This window comes from Nomascus leucogenys, chromosome 2, assembly GCF_006542625.1.
Source record: "Nomascus leucogenys isolate Asia chromosome 2, Asia_NLE_v1, whole genome shotgun sequence".
Taxonomy (NCBI): domain Eukaryota; kingdom Metazoa; phylum Chordata; class Mammalia; order Primates; family Hylobatidae; genus Nomascus; species Nomascus leucogenys.
In genome coordinates, this window is record NC_044382.1 from 134,413,517 (window position 1) to 134,435,500 (window position 21,984).

At 40.2% G+C, this 21,984-nt stretch overlaps 1 protein-coding gene across 5 annotated transcripts in view; it reads left to right on the plus strand.

The window, feature by feature from the left end:
- GRAMD2B (GRAM domain containing 2B) overlaps window positions 1–21,984 on the plus strand; it is a 71,213-nt gene that overhangs the window by 43,209 nt on the left and 6,020 nt on the right. For 2 of the 5 annotated variants that reach the window (XM_030818389.1, XM_030818392.1), the window contains exons 3-12: window positions 3,482–3,593; window positions 6,047–6,113; window positions 7,073–7,176; window positions 11,540–11,635; window positions 14,304–14,375; window positions 14,476–14,556; window positions 17,273–17,384; window positions 18,231–18,356; window positions 19,537–19,624; window positions 20,728–20,832. In XM_030818389.1, coding sequence (XP_030674249.1) covers window positions 3,482–3,593; window positions 6,047–6,113; window positions 7,073–7,176; window positions 11,540–11,635; window positions 14,304–14,375; window positions 14,476–14,556; window positions 17,273–17,384; window positions 18,231–18,356; window positions 19,537–19,624; window positions 20,728–20,832 — 963 coding nt within the window. Of the gene's footprint in view, window positions 1–42; window positions 86–3,481; window positions 3,594–6,046; window positions 6,114–7,072; window positions 7,177–11,539; window positions 11,636–14,303; window positions 14,376–14,475; window positions 14,557–17,272; window positions 17,385–18,230; window positions 18,357–19,536; window positions 19,625–20,727; window positions 20,833–21,984 lie in introns of all 5 variants that reach the window. The other 3 variants (XM_003259899.4, XM_030818383.1, XM_003259897.4) reach the window with 3 other exon arrangements.

The following is a 21,984-nucleotide window of genomic DNA, read 5'->3' on the forward strand; positions in this document are numbered from 1 at the left end:
AGATTATTAACTCCACTTTTTGCTTCCTTCCTGGCTTCCCAGCCCATATCTTCTCTCCAAATCTATGCTTCATTCAGGACCAAGAGTAAGTCTTAACTCTTCCCGAAATTTTCCTCTTCTGACTCTAATTCCCAATTATCTTTCCATCCTTCCTGCATGCTGTTTTGTGGCATCTCACTTTTTTTTTTTTCAGTCAGAGTCTCGCTCTGTCATCCAGGCTGGAGTGCAGTGGCACATTCTCAGCTCACGGCAACCTCCACCTCCCAGGTTCAAGCTATTCTCCTCCCTCAGCCACCCCAGTAGCTGGGACTACAGGCATGCATCACCATGCCCACCTAATTTTTGTACTTTTAGTAGAGACAGGGTTTCACCATGTTGACCAGGTTGGTCTTGAACTCCTGACCTCAGGTGATCCACTGGCCTCAACCTCCCAAAGTGCTGGGATTACAGGCATGGGCCACTGTGCCTGGCCAGCATCTCACTTTAGCAATTTTTTTTTTCCTCTAGTTGTTTCCCCTCAAAGCCTCACCTAATGCTTCTCTTCACAAAGGCACAAGGCACATTATTTCTCACGTCTTTTACCACTGTTGGCTGACTACAGCAGGCACCTTAAAAACACTGTTGGTTTTACTCCAACTTCCCCAGGCTTCAGTAATGATAATACACTCTCACAGGGCATGCTTGCTAAACTTCATGGGCTTGTGGTCCGTGTGCAACTGGAAAGGGCCCACACTTGGTTTAATGTTCCCCTCTTGCTATCCAGAAATGCTTAATAATTTTTATGTAAGGGAGCTGGGCATGGTGGCTGACACCTGTAATCCCAGCACTTTGAGAGGCTAAGGTGGATGGATAACTTGAGGTCAGGAGTTTGAGACCAGCCTGGCTAACACGGTGAAACCCTGTATCTACTAAAAATAAAAAATTAGCCGGGTGTGGTAGTACATGCACTCAAGAGGCTGAGGCAGGAGAATCGCTTGAACCCAGGGAGTGGAGGTTGCAGTAAGCCAAGATTGTGCCACTCCAGCCTCAGCAATAGTGTGAGACTTTGTCTCTATATAAAAATTATTAATTAATAATTTTTACTTGTTTTTATTTTATTTGTAAATAAATATTTTGTTTTTATTAATTAATAATTTTTATATAAAGGACTCCACATTTTCATTTTGCACTGGGCTTCTTGTCACCTGTAGGAATTGAGAATAACAGGGTTGAAAAGACCCAAAGAAATCCATATTGTATACATACATACCCTGTCCGCAGGAGCCAGTGTCATGCAGATGAACCCCCTTATCGCTTGTGCCTTTTGAAATTATCAAGGGTAGAGCCACCCTACTTGTCATATTTGCTTGCAGTCCATGGATCTTCAAACAGTCGGATCATTTCCTTGCCCATTCCATTAACATTTATTAATGTGAATCAGTAGAGGTGATGAATTCAAATCTGTGAATAGTATAAATAAAAGGCAAGTTGACATTTGTACAGATAATTTTATTTTCAAATAGAGAACAAATGTTTTTTCATAGCTTCCAAAAAAATGTAATCCCTAGAATTCCCAGGGAATTTATGTCTGTGAATAGCTTCAATGGCCTGTATCTGAAATTAAATTCATTTACCTTGAACTGCTGAGGGGTATTTGCCCTGTGACTTCAGCATTGTGGAATCATACACTGTAGTGGCTAGAAGAGGCCTGGGACATCATATAGTCCATCTTTTCACAGCTGAGAAAACCAGAGCATAATTCTCTAACTTCATTCCTTTCTGTTTCTCTGTGACACCCATGTACCACCTGAATTACTTCAGATTGTTCTTAAATCCACTTTGAACCAATTTTTTTTTAACTGAACCTCATTTTAAGGAATAATATTGTGAAATCATGGATTTTATGTGCCATTTCCTCCCAATAAACATTAAAGCAACTTCATAATCGTAAAACTTATTCATATATGTAACTCCAAAAATCTTCCATGCATTCTACTTTGAAATGACTGCTGTTAGCCGTAGGGTTGAAGATACGTACAAATGTACACATCTACTAAAATGGAAAACCAGGACTAGAATCGTCTTAGAAGGAAACTCTGGAGCTCTGACCTGTGTCCTTAACAGGAAAAAGGAAGACTTGGCTTCAAACATGTTTTGTGGTTTCATTTTTTTAATTCTGATTTCACTTTTATTGTATTCCCACTCTGGGATGTTTTGTCTCTTTTCCTCATACCCAATTCTTGCTTACCCTGTTAGGCCCAGCATTTTAAGCCCACATTATTCTACTGTTTTCCTCTTCTCTTTATTTACTTACTTTTTTAAATTTAACTTTTTATTTTTTTGAGACAGATTCTTGCTCTGTCCCCCAGGCTGGAGTGCAGTGGTGCAATATCAGCTCACTGCAACCTCTGCCTCCCGGGTTCAAGCAATTCTCCCACCTCAGCCTCCCGAGTAGCTGGGAATACAGGCGCCCACCATCATGCCCGGCTAATTTTTGTATTTTTAGTAGAGATGGGATTTCGCTATGTTGGCCAGGCCGGTCTCAAACTCCCGACCTTAGGTGGTCCGCCCACCTTGGCCTCCCAAAGTGCTATGATTACAGGCATGAGCCACTGTGCCCAGCCTGTTTTCCTCTTCTCTTACCTCCTATTAGACTTATTGGCTCCATACCTTCTCCTAACTCCTATAATATGTATTTTTTTTTTTTTGGTGCTAAATCATGTACTGCCTTTTAAAAAAAGTGTTTGATGCATGCGTACACAGACGCCTTAAGGATACAAACTGTTTTATGGGCCCCAAGACATTTAACACAATGCCCCACTCAATTAATACTTGTTAAATATTAGTGGAATTCTGAAACAAAAATATTCTTTGATTGAACTATAGCCACAATACTATTTAGTAATTTGCCTCAAGTACTCCTTTTTAAGTACTGATTAAAATAGTTTTAAAATGATGTAATTATTTTCACAATTTGTTATTTCACCCTTTGTAATTTACTATTTCTACAGTTTTTGATTACAGCCTGATGAAATCATTCCAGTGTCCTAAAGTATGTGCTGTGTAAATGCTCTCAGAGTATCATGAATGATTTTTGATATCCAGAAAAGAAAAACAAATGTCAGGTTTTCTTAGAAGATAGTGTAATAATCAAGATTTATTACAATAAATTAATGAAAAATGTATCTCATAGGCCAGGTGTGGTGACTCATGCCTGTAATCCCACCACTTTGGGAAGCCGAGGCGGGTAGATTGCTTAAGTCCGGGAGTTCAAGACCAGCCTGGGCAACATGGTGAAACCCCATCTCTACAAAAAAATGAGCTGGACGTGGTGGCACGCACCTGTAGTCCCAGCTACTCAGGAGGCTGACGCTTGAGTCCTGGACGGGGAGGTTGCAGTGAACCGTGATCATGCTGCTGCACTTCAGCCTGGGCAACAGAGCAAAACCGTCTCAAAAAAAAAAAAATTATCTTATAGACACCCTGGACTTTCTTTCTTTAGGTCAAAATCCAGTTTTGATGGTGCCTCTTTAGCAAGTGATAAGAACGACTGTAAAACAGAAAGCAAAAATGACCCTAAGACTGAAAGAAAAAAGTCTTCATCTTCCAGCCAGGTAATTTGAGAATGGAATTTGTATTGTCTTAGAGGGTGACAGGACTATTGAAGCCAGTGACAAGAAGGAACCCAAGTATGCACCTTCCTGCTGGTCAAGACTAATATAGGCATAGCGTTTAGAGAATTTAGAAGAACAAACAGGCAGCAGCAGTTCCTCCAGTCCATTTTTCATCAACATTATATTCCACAACTCACTTTTCAGCACATTGCATGGTGGTGAGTTCCATGCTGTGGCCTCGAACTCTGACAGATACCCAGAGATCAGGGACCAACACAAAGTCATGTGCTTATCCAATAATTAGCAGGACAAGGGGAGTTGTGACATCCTTGTACTGAAATTGAAGAGTCTGATAAGGCACCTGCCTGAATAGTAGTAAGCCAGCCAACTGCACACAGAGGAGTTAGACCTTTGAACAGGGTCAGGATTCTTCTCCAGATCTAATTTTGGTTCTGATTTAAAATACACCCAGATAGGAAACAAAGCCTAGTTCTATGTCATCAGAGAGTGTGATGCATGTACTGGGGCCAGGAGTTTGGGGTTTTTCTTCATTCTTCACCCCTCTAAATACGTGAATATGTGTTTCCTAAGAGCTAAACCAAAAACCATCAGCACACCCAAGAAATTTAAATATGAAATGTATTAAAATATTATTAATATAAAATTCACTTTTGAATTTCCATAGTAATCCCAGTAATAAATATCCTTTTTAAAGGTGTTTTCTTCCTCTCCAGGATCCAATCAAGAGTCACATACTGCATGTAATTGCTATGTCTTTTCTTTTGTTTTTTTTTCGAGACAGAGTCTTGCTCTGTTGCCCAGACTGGAGTGCAGTGCCACGATCTCGGCTCACTGCAACCTCCACCTCCCGGCTTCAAGTTATTCTCATGACTCAACCATCTGAGTAGCTGGGATTACAGATGTGCACCACCACACCCAGCGAATTTTTGTATTTTTAGTACAGACAGGGTGTTGCCGTATTAGGCAGGCTCATCTCAAACTCCTGGCCTCAGGCGATCCACCCACCTCTGCATCCCAAAATGCTGCGATTACGAGCATGAGCCACCACACTCAGCCTGTTATGTCCCGTTTAATTGAAAGCAGCCCCACTACCTTTTTTGCCGTTTATTACGTTGACATTTTTGAAGTTTATGGCCTAGCATATTTTAAATCAAGCGTGCAACCACTGCTCACTGTAGCCATTGAAAACAAAAGCTCAGTGAAGCCATAGAACACCTAGCTTTAATCAAGGTACCTTTCTATAAGGTGTTTATCTATAAAATAGTTGACTTGCAGGGACCATCTATCGTCTTGATGACCTGGTCTGTAGTTCTTTATGGCAAAACAGGGCCAGTTTTGCCATTGAGACCACTCTTGGTTTGGATGATAAGCCATCCAGGGCCTCCTACCCATTCTCCTTATAAGAATTTTTCTTCAGGAGCATCCTATGAGGCAGATTGATCCTGTGGAAGGAGGATAGATTTCTACCCCATAGCTCACTGCAGGCTTGAACTCCTGGGCTCAAGAGATCCTCCTGCCTCAGCCTCCCGAGTAGCTAGGACTACAAGCACATGCCACCACATCCAGCTAACAGTTCCACCTCTTAATAGCTATATGATGCAGGTGAAAGTGTTTTACAAGCTGTAAATTGCTGGCTATCCATTGTTATTGTCACAGTTGTGAAAACAGATCCCTTGAAGATGAAGTGACTTACAGCTTTCACCGTCTTGGGCCTTCTGCTGTCCTGGATAGTGAAGTCTTTGTATGAAATCCTACTTGTCTTGACAGTAGCCTACTACTGCATCCTACTCCTGTCACTGGCTAAGGAAATGCCTTCACAATAATACAGTAGGAAGATTGGCCATATGTTGCCTTAGACTATAGGTCCTTTATGTGTATTATCCCATTTAAGCCTTATGGCATCCCTTGAGGCAGGTACTGTTCTTGCCCTCTGGTACAGAAGAGGAAACCAAGGCCCAGGGAGATTAAGTGACTAAGCCATGGTCACACACCAAGAGCTAGAGCCACTACAGCCAAGACTTCAGCTCAGGTTTACCTGACTACAAAGCTTTGAACCACTGTACTCTTCTGAGAGTACTCACTGGTACCTTTAGTACCTGGGATCCAGTACGTTCCCTAATGAGATTCCTTAGAATTTCATCCCATTTCTTATCAGGGACATCCTTGTCCAGCCTTGTTACCTCAGCAGTAGGATGACCAGCAGCTGAATCATTATATCCAACCAGCAAAGCATTAAACTTGTTAGAAAATGAAACTGTGTACCCAGACTTTCACTGTGTTTTACCGAAGGCTTGTGTCAGAGACTGTAAGATCGGTGAGAAGGAATTCCTAAAGATACTATTAAGGGAGGGAAAATTTGTTGTTGAAGTTGAATTTGTGATGTTTCACAAGAAAGTGAGAGTGGTGATGCTTGTATTTTGTTCTCATTGTAGTACAAGGCCAATATGCACTTTCACAAGTTGTTTCTTAGTGTCCCAACGGAGGAACCACTGAAGCAAAGTAAGTTCTGACCTGTTTGACTTTTTAAGCTACGTATTTGAAAAGTTGATCACTAGTTTTGGGGAAGAAAGAGGGCATAGTCTGTGGACTGAGTCACCAAGGGTATCAGGTTTCTGAAAGTCATAACATAACAATAACACCAGCTTCAGTCAGCTTTCACCAGGCAGCGTGAAAAGATCACAGAGGAGAAAAAGAAACAGTTCTCCATGGGGTATGGAGTCACCCAAGATGGTTCCATGATACCCTTCCGGAACTTCTTTATTTATTGCTGAAATGCACATGGTTACATTGCTTTAAGATTTAGGATAACAAGCCTGGGGTAAGAGAGGCCACTAGGAGAAGGCTGAAAGAAAACTCACATCCTTAGACATGGACAGACATGTGATGCCACTGTGAAGGGTGTGATGGTCACCTAAATATCTTGCCCAGCATGCTAGTTAAGCACGCCTACTAGGCTCTGCAGTGGTTCATCAAAGGGCCCAAAGTTCCAATCTAGCCTCTCTTGATGTGCGAAAGTTGAGGCAGGATGCTGGGATCCTGCCATGACCTTCAAACAGGAGGTGTGGGTTATGTGCTCTTCCCCTAGTGAGGCCATTTATTTCTAAAACAGTCATTACTGAAAAGACTGGGGAAAAGGGGAACAGGTGTACTAATATCAGCACGTGGGTGACACACCAGCCTAAATAGAGGAGACTTGTAAAACCCCATTCTTGGTCTCTCAGGTACAATGGTAGATTTGCCTTTTCATTCTGATATTTGTACTGAAGTTGGTAAGACTTTGAATTTAGAAACTAACTGGTCGCCACAGCTTTCTTTCCGTAAAGATGACAGAAGAGGCAATAAAATTTTTGAGTATGAATGTATTATCTCTGCTCATCCTTGAGTCAGCAAAATATATACACGGTTTTTATTTTAAGTAGAAATTCTAAATGGTGCTGTACCTGTGTATATTTTCCCAGGCTTTACCTGTGCTCTACAGAAAGAAATACTATACCAAGGAAAGCTCTTTGTATCAGAAAACTGGATTTGTTTTCATTCCAAGGTCTTTGGAAAAGACACAAAGGTTGGTATAATTTAAAAAAAAAAAAAAACACTAACCCTATACTTTACCATATATGGTAAATATTAATCATCTTAAATTTAGCTATATTTATAGATATTTGTATCACGGTTATTCTTTTATGCCAAGTTTCTTTTGTTGTAATTCCAAATACTATGTGTTCTAAATGCCTCCAGAGGACACTAACTTCCCTTTTTCCCTAAACATTGTTTTCTCACTCATTTGTTTATACACATATACCTCACATATACACATGTACCTCATCCATAACCACAGCCTAAATCCTTTTTACTCAGATGTCACCAGAGAGCACTCAAAGTTGTTTATATGGAGGGTGTGTCATGATTTTCAAAGACATACATTTAAACCAAAATCATTTCTTTTAAGAAACATCAGTTTTTATACCATATTTATACCAGTTACCAGTGATGTCTAGGACAGCAGGCCTATAAATAAGCTACTTATTAGCACTCCCTTTGTACCCTCACCAGCACAAAATTAGCAGGAAGTGGAGCAGTTAAGGCCTAGCCTGGGTAAGTCAGACACCCTCAATCCCAAGTGTACTCTGATATTACATCTTTTCATTATTATTAAATATAGATTTGGGGGAGCAGAGACACATGACATCCTGAGGCATTAAGGAGAACAGCCTAAAGGAATTGGCACCGCCCTCTAAACTGGGGACCGTGGGACTGTGGCCTATCAAGGAAAAGATAATTCTATCCCACTGACATTTTTTTACCTTTGAGCTATGATGTCACATCACAGTTCATTCAGGCCTCCAGAATAACACCAGAGAAACATCTTCTCAGGTTTGCATGACCTCAATGAGTTTTCAGTCATTCTGATTCATGATTATGAAGAAGCAACTTTCATACTCATGAAGTCGCTGATTAAAACTTCTTTTTGAGTAGTAGATGTGCCTTATTTAAATATTCTCTCTCAAACCACCGGCAATTGCATAAACACCACTTAACAAATCTAATAGGAATATTTTCTTTTGTTAGTGTTGGAGCTACAGACTAACATACTATTCTTTAGGTAAAACATATTCTTTTCATATTGATTTTTTATCATATACAGCTATGTTTAGCTAAGCATTATTTGATTGACAGTATTATCTGAATCAGTATAATACAAAGCAATATGAAGCAGTATTTCATATATTTCTACATTTCTGGATTAAAGGTCTTGTTCATGGAATGGGGAGGGGGATTGGGCAGTACTGATCAATGTGATATAGTTCTCAGGAATTCATAGACAGCCACCATCCCTGAGCAGAGCGGCAGGGACTGAAGACACTAATGAACAAAGTATTAGTGTTTGTTAAGGGATTGGGGGATTCACAAAGGCAGTCAGTGCACTTTCAAGCTAATATGATTCTAGCAATGGTTTTAAAGTTCTACTTCTACCTAAGAACTGATAAAAAGAAGTTAGAAGGAGTGACCCTGGTTTTTTGAAGACATGGATATACTGAGATTGCTTTTACAGTGTGTAACCTACAGAGGCAGGAGACTGAAAATTAGCAGGGCGTGGGAATAAGAACCATGATAGTGACTTGCATGTTCCATCCCTTCTAAGGATGGTGTCAGAGGAGATTTGGGCTTCAGAGATGTTGCAGAATTTCCTCACTGCCAGTGGACCTCAGTCCAACATGGTCCAATGTGAGCTGAAGGCACCCAAACAACTGCTCTACAATGGGAACTTCCTAATCAAGTTCCCCTTCTAAAGCAGTTTACCCTGGAAAAATGTTACCATTACCTTGGAAAAATATTAGCATTTACCCTGGAAAAATAGTAATAAAGTGTAGCCTTAATTTATTCCAGACCTTTTTAATCAGCCTGTTGGTATTTTCAGATGCTAGTAAAATTAACATGCATGTATCACATTCTGTCTAAGCTCAAACTGAAAAGTGATTTAAGCTTTATTTTACAAATGTTATCTGGTTGTAATTTTATACTTATGAAGCAATTGCTTGAAAACTCCTTCTTAAGGTTGTTCCATGCCTTAGATTATGAAAAATCTAAATTTCTAGCCCATTGTCACTGCATGTTTGTATTGCTGCTCAGAAACAAAATTAGACTCATTTTTTAAAAATCATCTAAGTAGATCTCAAATCTTTTTTTCCACGTTTATCCCAACTTATAAGTTCTGAGTTGCCTCCTGCCTTTGAAAAATGTTGTGAGTGGGGTTCTTTGGCAAACAGTTTTTAGAAAATGTCTTGATTGGGTTAGCCCCTTGTTCTTCCATAGTCTTCCTGCCTAGATCATTGAGGGCAATAAATAAGCCCATCTCATAAACCCAGATGTGAATGCAAATATTCAAAATTAAAAGCTCATTTTGTGGCCAGGCACGGTGGCTCATGCCTGTAATCCCAGCACTTTGGGCAGCCAAGGGAGGCAGATCACCTTAGATTGGGAGTTCGAGACCAGCCTGACCAATGTGGAGAAATCTCGTCTCTACTAAAAATACAAAACTAGCTGGATGTGGCCGGACGCGGTGGTTCCCACCTGTAATACCAGCACTTTGGGAGGCCGAGGTGGGCAGATCACCTGATGTCAGGAGTTTGAGACCAGCCTGACCAACATAGAGAAACCCCGTCTCTACTAAAAATACAAAATCAGCCAGGCATGGTGGTGCATGCCTGTAACCCCAGCTACTTGGGAGGCTGAGACAGGAGAATCGCTTGAACCCGGGAGGTGGAGGTTGCGGTGAGCCGAGATCGCACCACTGCACTCCAGCCTGGGCAACAAGAACAAAACTCCATCTCAACAAAAAAAAAAAAAATTAACTGGGTGTGGTGGCACATGCCTGTAATCCCAGCTACTCAGGAGGCTGAGGCAGGAGAATCACTTGAAACTGGGAGAGGGAGGTTGCCGTGAGCCGAGATTGCACCACTGCACTCCAGCCTGGGCAACAGGAGCAAAACTCCGTCTCAAAAAAAAAAAAAAAAAAAGCTTATTTGCTTCCTTCAAGTTGGCAGTACTTACATAAAGCCCATCTCTTTGAGAACATGTGAGGCATTTTCAAGAAGTAGATGTTCAAGTGAGTGTGAGTTCCTAGGGAAGGAGGGAGTCAGATCATTTTACCATGGCTGTGTGTGACTCTATTTTCAGGGATTGAAGTGATGTGATCCATTTTCCTTTGAGATCAAACTTGGTTGGAGAGGTATGACATAAATTATCATGAACTTCTGTTCTTTGTGCCATTTGATACATTCTTATAGCACATTGCATTGAAAAGAACCCACATTTGGAATCAGATTGGCTTGAATTCCATCTTTGTAACTTCTTATATATGACATGCACCTCTCTAAATAAAGTTCTTTCTTATAATATTGACTATATAGAATCATAATTAAATTAAATTCTATCTGGTAAATAGGTATCAATAATGGTAGCTTCTATAGTTACTGTTGTTGTTATTCTTTGTTGAACCAGAAAAGTATTTAGAGTTCTTTTATATCACCCATCCTGATTTCATGAAACAAGTGAGGAAGTGAATGAAGTTTTTATTCATCACTGGCCATTTTGCATATATTATCTCACTTAATCCACAGAAAATCCTGAGAAGCAGACGAGGCGATCTCCAATTTATAAATCAAAAAACTGAGGCCTAGAACGGATAGCTTACAAGGGGGAGTAGGTCATGTAGATACAGGTTGAGTATCCCCTATCCAAAATGCTTGGGACCAGAAGTGTTTTGGATTTCAGATTTTTGCAATATCTGCCAACATATAACTGGCTGAGCATTCCTAGTCTAAAAATCCAAAATCTGAAATGCTCCAATGAGCATTTTCTTTGGCCATTAATATCAGCATTCAAAAACTTTTAGATTTTGGAATAGTTTGCATTTATGATTTTCAGATTAAGGATGCTCAACCTGTAGTAACAGAACTGAGCCAAGAATTCAGGTCCCAGATTTTCTATCCAGTGATGGTCCTATCATACCAGTGCTTTTTGACATTTTCCCCACAACATGCACCTAGAGACAGAGGAGAGTGGGGCATGTGGAAGTTAGCCCAAAGTGGATGACCACAAGCTTGAAATTTCTTTAGAGCCTTGGGCTTATCTTAAAAATGAATATACATTTTGCATTCTATTTCCATGTCTGAAGATAAAGGTTTCCCACCAAGATCTTCAGTCCAATTGATGATTCAGATTTATCCACTGGCTCAGTAAGTCCCACTTTGAGGAGCTCAGTGATACATTCCTGCCACTCTGTAAGACTGGCTTTTCTTCATGGAGGCTGGAGAGCTTGCTGCTGGTTTCGATTTCTGTTTACCTTTTTTTTTCCTTTAATGTGAAGATTTGAAGTGCTGTTCTGTCAAGTCTGAACTGGCATTAACTCGCTGCTTCTGTTTCAGATTTCTATTCCAGCTTTCTCGGTAACCCTAATAAAGAAAACCAAAACTGCTCTTCTAGTGCCAAACGCCCTGATCATAGCAACAGTCACAGACAGGGTGAGTATGCAGCAGAGCGAGGGCACCTTTGCTTTGTCCTCCTGCTCTGGGGTCTGCTGCCTGAGGGGCCTCTTGCCAAGGACCAAGACTCCAAACCATAAATATCATCATCTCCTGTGGTGAATCAGGAAAATTCCATAAGACTAATTTTAAAAATTATAGCCTGTAGACATTCATGTAGTACTGTTTCCCTTCACAAGGTGATTTATTCTCATAGAAGTGTTGCCAATTTTGAATTTCCTGCTGACTTAATTATACTTGCCTGACCAAGGTCAAAAAACTAAAATTCTTTCTCAACTTCTGCTAGGTCAGGCTAACATCTGCTAGATCAGGCTAAACTGATACAGTCAGTTCCTTTAATAGTCTTAAAGAAAAAAAAAAAAAAGGAGGCCAAGCCTTTAATCCAGCACTTTGGGCAGCTTAGGGCTGAGGTGGCAGAATTGCTTGAGCCCAGGAGTTGGGAACGAGCCTGGGCAACATGGTGAAACCCCATCTCTACAAAAAATATAAAAATTAGCCAGGTGTGATGGTGTGTGCCTGTGATCCCAGCTACTTGGGAGGCTGAGGTAGGAGGATCACTTGAGCCCAGGAGGTAAAGGCTGCAGTGAGCCATGGTTGTGCCACTGCAGTCCAGCCTGGGCAACAGAGCAAGACCCTGTCTCAAAGAAAAAGAAAAAGGAAAAGGCCAGGCATGGGGGCTCACACCTGTAATCCCAGCACTTTGGGAGGCCCAAATGGGCGGATCGCTTGAGTCCAGGAGTTCAAGACTAACCTGGGCAACATGGCAAAACCCTCTGTCTTCAAAAAATACAAAAATTAGCCGGGTGTGGTGGCACACACCTGTGGTCTCAGCTACTGGGGAGGCTGAGGTGGGAGGATTGCTTGAGCCTGGGAGACAGAGGTTGCAGTGAGCTGAGATCGAGCACCACTGCACTCCAGCCTGGGTGACAGAGCAAAACCCTGTCTCAAAAAAGTAATAAATATATGTAAAGAACAAGAAAAACAAAACCACCACCTTACTGACAGGGTGAGGCAGGCAGGTTGACAGTGAGGAGTTCCTGGTGTGGGGGTGGCCAGCCTCCCCATAACCTCAATCAATACCTCCCTAGAGCCATTCCAAATAAATAAAACTTGCACCTGCTCTGCAACTGCAGGTACAGGATCAGTTTTTAGACCTGCTTTACTAACAGGTTGCCTAAACTACCTTCTATACAGAAATTCCAGAGCTGAATTGACTACTGAGCTACCCCAGACATGCGCAATCAGAAAAATTCACATTAAAGTGGTGTTTATTTCAGCTTGGCAAGAAAGAGGGAGTGGAGTGGTCTGGTTACTTTTCACATGAATTTTTTTTTAATCTTTTACGAATTATTTCTATGAAAGCATAAGCTCTACATTCTATAGATTTCATTTCTCCTTTTTCCTTTTTTTAATAGAGATGGGGTCTTGCTATGTTGCCAAGGGCTGGTCTCAAATTCCTGGGCTCAAGTGGTCCTCTCGCCTCAGCCTCCCAAAGTGCTGGGATTACAGGCATGAACCACCGTGACTTGCTATAGATTTCGTTTCTAACCATCCTAGAAAACTTGCAGAGAGAAGAAGAAAGAAGGAAAGATAAAAGAGACCATTCTGATAAGCTAGAAAATATGTTAATATCTATTTGGGGATTTTTAAAAAATACTAATAGCCAACAAGCATCAGTATTTCCTCCTTGTCAGGCCATACACTAATGCTTTTCTTATGTTTTCTTGCTACCACCCTGTAATGGGTAACTGTTCTTAAGAAAACTGAAAGTTAGAGGAGTTAAGGAATTTTCCCAGTGTCACCCACTTAGTAAGTGTAAGAGCCAGAATTTGCAACTGGATCTGCCTGATGCCAGCACCCACAATATTAATTACTTTGAAATATAGTACTTGCTTGGAAATAATGCAAGTTCCCTCATTGGTGAATGAGAAGGATAATCACAAACTCATGGAAAGGAGGTCTGAAAACATTCTACGGCATAAACAGATGGAAAAAAAGTAGATTTTTATATTTTCTGAACATATTGTTTATGGTAAAATCATTTTTCCTCATGTCATTTGTCTTCACATGATTTGTCTAGCTTTGATTTTACCCCTTTCCCATGGCTCACTTATAAGTCTCCACTAGAAAATCTCCATATTTGTACAAGGAAGAATCTGGAAGTGGCGTGAAAGAAAGCTAGCCTGTTAGAGCCACTGGGAAGTTTTCAGTGGAAATCTAGGTCAGAGCAGAGAAGGCGGACCCTCGGGAATTGTTAAATACCCTTAAAAACAAAAACAGAGGGAGAGAGATTTTAAAGGGGATTTAGTGAATGTCACCAGCCTTTTCTTAATGTCCAGGCCTTTTCTTCTCTGGGCTTGTTTGAGGCACCAATGACAGGCTTTTGGAGCCTTCATTTTGCCCTACATGTACTTATTACTGTTAAATTGGGTTTGAAGATTTTGTTGCTTTTATGGGAGAATGTTTGCTTTATTACAGGAATGGAATAAAAATGGAATGTTTGAGTGAGAGGAATGAGAATATAGATCAAAGAGAGGTCCATGTTGTTTGAAAATGAAAAAGCTGTATACAGATACTTTTCTGAGCTCTCAACTCTCACTTCTCAACAGACAATATCTATTCATAATTATCCTGTTTTGTTTTTCAGTACATATTTGTCTCCTTACTCTCCAGAGATTCAACTTACAAACTACTAAAATCTGTGTGTGGACACTTAGAAGTGAGTATGATGTCCCTGAGCCTCAATTACTGTCTCTCTTCTGTATTTCTTATGGTTTCATAAGTTAATCTGGTTTTTCATTTTGTTCCAATAATTTCAGAATACAAGTGTTGGTAACAGTCCCAATCCATCTTCTGCTGAAAACAGTTTCCGAGCAGACCGCCCTTCATCTCTGCCTCTGGTAAGTTGCCTACATAACTATCTAAATGAAAAAGAAAGGGAATATGTCCCACAATTACACTTGTGCTTACACCATGACCAGGGTGTGGGAAGAGCTTAGGACCAAAATATTTGAGGTACAGTTGAAGAAACAGGGCATATCTGCCTTGAAGAAGAGGAAACCATAGTAGCCATAAACTTTTTCCAAATAATTGAAGAGTTGTCCTGCAAAAAGAAAGAAATACCTAGTAGACTATCTTGGTGAGTTGCTGGTCAGTGAATGCATTCATAAAATCTTGCTCTGTTTGCTTGTCAGTATTGGCTTAGAGGGATTCACAAATCTATTTGAGGTAGGACTGAGTTATCCCACAAATCCTTAAATGTCTTCTGTGTTCAAGGCACCATGCTAATGCACACTGTAGGATACCAGGAAAAATTAAAACTAATTCATGCCTTCAGAGACTTCACAACTTAGAAGAGAAACGAATATGCTCAGAATTAACTGTTAAAAAAAAAAAAGAAAAGAAAAAGAAAAGAAAAGAAAGCTATAACGCCCAAGTGACAGGTAAAGATCGATTCATTCCCTTAGACTTTGTAAACTGTAGAGTAAATGTCCAGTGGGAAGTAGCTCCCTCTGTTTGTGTAAGATTTGTACCCATAATGGTTGTAATGTTTTCCCAAGAGAGTTCCAACCATATCATTCAAATGATTATAAATATTCGACATTAGTGAAGCAATATGAGCCCATGGTTTCAACATCTCCCACAAATCTTTTTTTGAGAATAGTTAAAAGTAATGGGATTGAAAGCATGTTCACACAAACACTTGTACAAGAATGTTAACAGCATTATTCATAATAGCCAAAAGGTGGGGAAAACCCTAATGTCCATCAACTGATTAATGGATTTTTTAAATGTGGTATACCTATACAATGGGATATTATTCAACCATGAAAAGCAAATTAAGGGCCAGGCGTGGTGGCTCACACCTGTAATCCCAGCACTTTGGGAGGCCGAGGGGAGCGGATCACGAGGTCAGGAGTTTGAGACCAGCCTGGCCAACATATTGAAACCCCGTCTCTACTAAAAAATACAAAAAATTAGCTGGGCCTGGTGGTGCATGCCTGTAATCCCAGCTACTCAGGAGGCTGAGGCAGGAGAATTGCTTGAACCTGGGAGGCGGAGGTTGCAGTGAGCCGAGATCACGCCATTGTACTCCACCCTGGGGGACAGTGCAATGAGACTCCATCTCAAAAAAAAAAAAAAAGGAAATGAAGTACTGATACCTGCTACAATATAGCAATATAGACGGACCTTGAAAGCAGTATGCTAAGTGAAAGAAGCCAGACTCAAAAGGCTACCTACTGTATGATTCCCTTTATATGAAATATCTTGAACAGGAAAATCCATAGGCACAGAAAGGAAACTAGTGGTTGCCAGAGAATGGCGTGAGGGAGAAATTGAGAGTGACTGCCAATGGGTATGGGCTTTCTTTGGGGGGTGATGGAAATATTCCAGAACAAGATTGTAGCCATGGCTGTACAACATTGTGAATATTCTAAACACCTCTGAATTGTATACTTTTAAATGGTGGATTTTATGTTACCTGAATTTTATCTCAATTTCTTAAAAATATACCTTGAAAAACGGCAGTGGGAAGCAGTACAGAATATAATGTAACACATATGATTTGGAACCCAAGAAACCTGGTTTTAAATCTGGGCTCCACCCAGCTATGTTGTATCATCAGGCAAGCTCTTTAACTGCTTTGACTCAGTTTCTTCATCCATTAAAATACCAGCTTCATGATGTGGCTGTGAAGATTAAATGCAATCATGTATGTAAGGAGCTTTGCATACTGCCTGATACAAGACAGGCATTCAAGAAATCATTAAATTGAAGAAATTTTCAATTTTCCTTCTCCTATAAATCCTTGTATGAAATCGAAATGAGTGTTGAGATGAACAAAAGACAGCTAGTTCAAGGTGAAAGGTTGGTAATTTGCTTACAAGATGAGTCTCTTCTTCATTTGGCAGCTGACTAAATTGTTAAAAGCTCAGCCTAATTGTACCTTTGCCAGGACATTTTAATGACACCATTTGTCTCTTCAGTTCTTAAGCACTTTGGGGAACCAATAGAATACAAAGTAGAACGTCTGTGCCTTTTACCTTACTCCTCCATCATCTTTCTAAAATTTAAATGTACTATCACTAACCCTGTTTTGATTTAGTTGAGGACAGAAAAAAAGCTTAAACTTTACTTTCAGGGTCTAATTGGCTAAAGCCATTTTTCCTTTTCTGTTTCTAATACTTTTTTAAAAAAACTATAATTTAGTAATATCTTTCTGTCTACATATTTGAACTTGGATTTAAAGCTTTCTATTTTTTTCTCTTATATATGTCTGTAGTAATCAGGTTTTCTCATTACAAAGTGCTAATGAAACCTCTTCAGCTTCACACTGGACGTTTCTCAATTATCGGCATTCCGGGTGTTTTTCTAGACATTTGTTGTTTCAAACAAGTTGGCCAGTGTTTGTTGACAGAATTTTAACTGCCTGAAAAATCCGTTTCAGTAACCAGATACTCAGTCATCTGTTGGGAAAATCCCAGTTGTATGGAGTAATCCTTCCTTCTATTCTGTTTTATAGGTCAGGCCTAGGTGAAAGGGCTGGGAGTTACAAAGGCCTGCCTGTTTACTAAGGGAATATCAGCCTGTCTTCATTTCACTGTTTCCTTTCAGGATTTCAATGATGAATTCTCAGATCTGGATGGAGTGGTTCAACAAAGAAGGCAAGACTTGGAAGGATACAGCAGTTCTGGTTCTCAAACTCCTGAATCTGAGAACTCTCGAGGTTTGGGAAATTGTTGTATTTTGACTAAAATTTAATTCCCCTCAAAACATCCTCACCCCACCTCTTAAAAAAAAAAAGAGAAAATAAAAGAAAGAAAAAACCCCACATTGTCTTCCTAGTTAAAAATCAGGAATGGAATCTGGAGAAAGTATGCCTTGAGAGTTCGAGGGAAAAGAATTGCCCATGTGGTAAAAATTCATTTCCTTTTATGCACATTTAACAGAGGTCTCTTAAATAGACCTAATATTGGGGTGGTTGAGAGAAAAAACATAAAATTTTGTTTTTGTTTTTTAGTGTGTGTGTGTGTTTTTTTTTTTTTGAGGCTGGAGTGCAATGGCGCGATCTCGGCTCCTGCAACCTCCACCCCCCGGGTTCAAGCAATTCTCCTGCCTCAGCCTCCTGAGTAACTGGGATTACAGGCATACGCCACCAAGCCCGGCTAATTTTTGTATTTTTGGTAGAGACGGGGTTTCACCATGTTGGTCAGGCTGGTCTCAAACTCCTGACCTCATGATCCACCCACCTCAGCCTCCCAAAGTGCTGGGATTACAGGCGTGAGCCACTGCGCCCAGCCTATTTTCTTCCCTCTTATTTCAATAATATTTTTAATTGTTACAGCTGAATTATCCATATGAGTTGGTTGGAAAATGAAAGACTATCCTTATATCACTTCATTACTTATTTGCTTAAGCATTCAATTTCAGCCCCAGCCACCACAACTAACTTGTGAGACGATCCATTCATATTCTTGACCATTATGCATGTTAAGGGATTGATTTACTTGGAGATTTATCCTGTTTTTAAATACATTGGAGAGAAAACTTACCCAGCTCCATTTTGGCTTAGTAGATTTCCATGTGACAGAATCACAAACGGTTCTGAATGTCTCCAAGGGAGAAGCAAAGCCAACTCGAGCAGATGCCCATGTGAACAGAGTACCTGAAGGAAAAGCCAAGAGTCTCCCTGCACAGGGTAAGGAATGGATGTCTTGTGGGGGTGGGTTTAGAAGTGTTGGAGATGTCTGTTTGTAACTTTTTTTTTTTTTTTAAGACAGCATCTTGCTCTATCACCCAGGCTGCTGTAGTGCAATGACATGATCTCGGCTCACTGCAACCTCTGCCTCTTGGGTTCAAGCAATTCTCGTGCCTCAGCCTCCTGAGTAGCTGGTATTACAGACGCACACCACAACGCCTAGCTAATTTTTGTATTTTTGGTAGAGACAGCGTTTCACCATGTTGGTCAGGCTAGTCTCGAACTCCTGACCTCTAGTGATCCACCCGCCTCGGCCTCCCGAAATGCTGGGATTGTAGGCATGAGCCACCATGCCCGGCCTATTTGTAACTTTTAAAGGGTCCCCATGTTTCACCTTATGACTGCTTTTCATAGTCCCTTTCCTCCCTGTGTATTATAGGTCTTTGCATATTAATTCATTTATTCATTTAGCAAACAGTACCCAGTTCTGTGCTTACAGTGGGGGATACAAAAGTGAATAGCCTTCATGGAGGTCACTTCATGATTCTGAATACATGAGATTATCTTTCAAAAATTTCTATTACTGTAACCCCAGCACTTTGGGACGCCAAGGTGGGAGGATTGCTTGAGTCCAAGGAGTTCAAGACCAGCCTGGGCAACAGAGTGAGACCCTATCTCTACAAAAAATTTAAAAATCAGCTGGGTGTGGTACATGTCTGTAGTTCCAGCTACTTGGGAGGCTGAGGGAGGAGGATTGCTTGGGCCCAGGAGGTCAAGGCTGCAATGAGCTGTGATTACGCCACTGTCACCTGGGCAACAAGTGAGACTATCTCAAAAAAACAAAAAATTTTCCAGTAAAACTCAAGTGTCTTATTTACTAATTATTCTAATAACTAGCTATCCTGGTAAGAGAGCAAGGATATTGTTATATTGTTCATCACTGATTCCAACACAATGCTTGACACAAAGAAGGCTGTGGATAGGTATGTAATCAATGAAATGTGTTGGAAGGAATTGTACTACTGGTTAAAATGACAACTGGGAGGCTTCTGTTGATATTTTCTCTGATTTCTTCTACCCGGGAATAATTACCACTCTCAACTACCCCATAGGGATATTGCTGGATAAAAGAAGTGTGTTACGGTTTTAAGCAGTTGTTTTTTTGTTTTCCACCCAACAGGTCTGTCAGAAACTGTTGGAATCTTACATAAAGTCAAGTCTCAGAAATGTCCGATGCTTCACCATATTCTTATATTCTATGCAATTGTGTAAGTACATGAATTTACTGTGAGTGACTAAGAAAATGATTCCATTCGCTAAAGGAGTAATCTCTTCACATTGCCGAGGCCTACTGTAAATCTCAGTTGTCTGAAATGTGACCCACATCTTTACTTTGACAATTTCTGTCTCCTACTTCAGCTTTTTTTCCTTAGGCTTAGGTCACATTTTCATGGTTGTGCCAAATCCTGCAGAGGACTAAGTTCTGAGTGGGCACCATTAGTTGGGAAATTGCTCTGTGAATTGTGAAGCATCTTTACCCTTGTTATTTTTTTTACTTTATTTTTTTAAGTGACATATAATCATTGTAGGTATTTATGGAGTACATAGTGATGTTTTGATACGTATGATGTATACTGATCAGATCTGGGTAATTAGCATATCCGTCACCCTTATCATCTCTTTGTGTTGAGAACATTCAGTATCCTTCTTTTAGCTATTTGAAACTCTATCATTGTTAACTTTAGTCATTCTACAGTGGTATTCAACACTAGAACCTATTCCTTCCACCCAACTATAATTTTGTTTTGCCGTCTGTCCCACGTCCCCTGAACAGGGGCCAACACAACTTGAAAATGTTATCCTCATCCCCTTTACCAAAAATGTAGGCATCAACTTTTTTAACTTCTAGTGTGTAACCAATTGTTCTTCTGAAAATAGCCTGACCCAGTTCTAGGCTGTTCCTCCCAACCAAGGAAAACATGCCCAGTCTGGTTTCCAGATAAAGGAGGGAGTCACCAGAGAACACGGCTGGGGACTGTCTGCCCAGGCTCTTCTAGCAGAGTATGGTAGTACCGCAGGGAGGAGGAATACTGGCTTGGTACTCCAACTTGGATCTGGCTCTGACCAATGCTATTAGAAGGGCCATTATTTGCAAATTGGGGGACTTGGACTAGAGGATTTTGAGTCTCTTCTAGCTGTAAGTTTTATAACAAGCATCAGCCTGTTTAAAAAGGATGTTTTTAAAATCTCTTTACCAAGTTATTTTGGAAAATGCCTTGCCTCAAGTGTACCACATTGGCACTGAGTTGTTTTATGAACATCAGATCCTGGCCATTAACCTAACGAAAGTTTCTCTTTCATCCCTTTCCAGGGCCTGTGCACTAATCATCTCGACCTTCTACATGAGATATAGAATTAATACTCTGGAGGAGCAGCTGGGGTTACTAACCTCCATTGTGGACACCCATAATACTGAGTAAGACGATTGCCTCTAGTGCTGTCATCTGCTTGCCATTCTGCTTAATATAATCATTGACCTGAACTTAGCATCCTTCTTAGTAAACATTAACTGGAGATACGTTCTGTATGAGACATTTTGTTAAGTGTATATGTGGAAAGTAAAAAGGTAGGAGGGTCTAGAAATGAATGACCTAACCCTGTACTATTTTGGAGTTGTTGTAATGTTGCTAGTAATAAGGCAAGAAACAAGCCTAATTTTATATTATCTTGCTCTAATATGCTAAGATGCAGTTGTGACCTTGCCCCATTTATTAAACTACACAAGTTTACCTTAGTAAAATGGCAGTAAATCAAGACACTCAGAGAAAGAAGCAATTCAAGAAACTCAGCACATTTTATCATGCATAACTTTTTATATTAACTCACTTATTTGCAAAACTCTTGACCACTATCAAGATCATTGTGACTAGTAATTAGTTGAATGTGTCTGTGAAGATTTTCCATCAGTCTTTTTTTAACATGCCTGGCCTAATTAAACCTTTTCAGATGTAGAGCTCTTTTCCTTAAACCTCTTTACAAGAAGATTTTGACACATTGCCTAAAAAGTGAAATAATTTATGCCATTTTAGAAAGTGTACATTTAACCCAAGTTTTTGAAGTAGGGGTATTTCCTGACAGAGTAGTCACCACATCCTTAAGGCTCTATTAGAATGGATACATACACCTACAAATACAAATGATTTTTCCTCATTATATTTTCACCATAACCTTAGAATAGAACTGTTATTCCCATTTTACAGATGAAGAAACTGAGATTCAGAGTAATAATTAGTTTAATGTCTTACAGTTTGCAGATTCAGCTACAGGTCTATATAACTACAAAGACCATGGGCTCCTCAGTCTACCAGTGGCTCTCAAACTTTAATTTGCATCAGAATTGTCTAGAATTGTTTAAACAGATTTCAGGGCTCATCTCCAGAGTGCCTGATAGAGTAGGTCTGGGATAAGGCCTGAGAATTTGCATTTCCAGCAAGTTCCCAGGTGGTGCTGATGGCAATGGTCTGAGCTCTGTACTTTGAGAAATACTGTGTTATGCCATTCTAGGACCTTTCTTTACTCTGTAGGAACTACCTATAGGTGGCTTACATGTATGCAGGTATACAGGTTA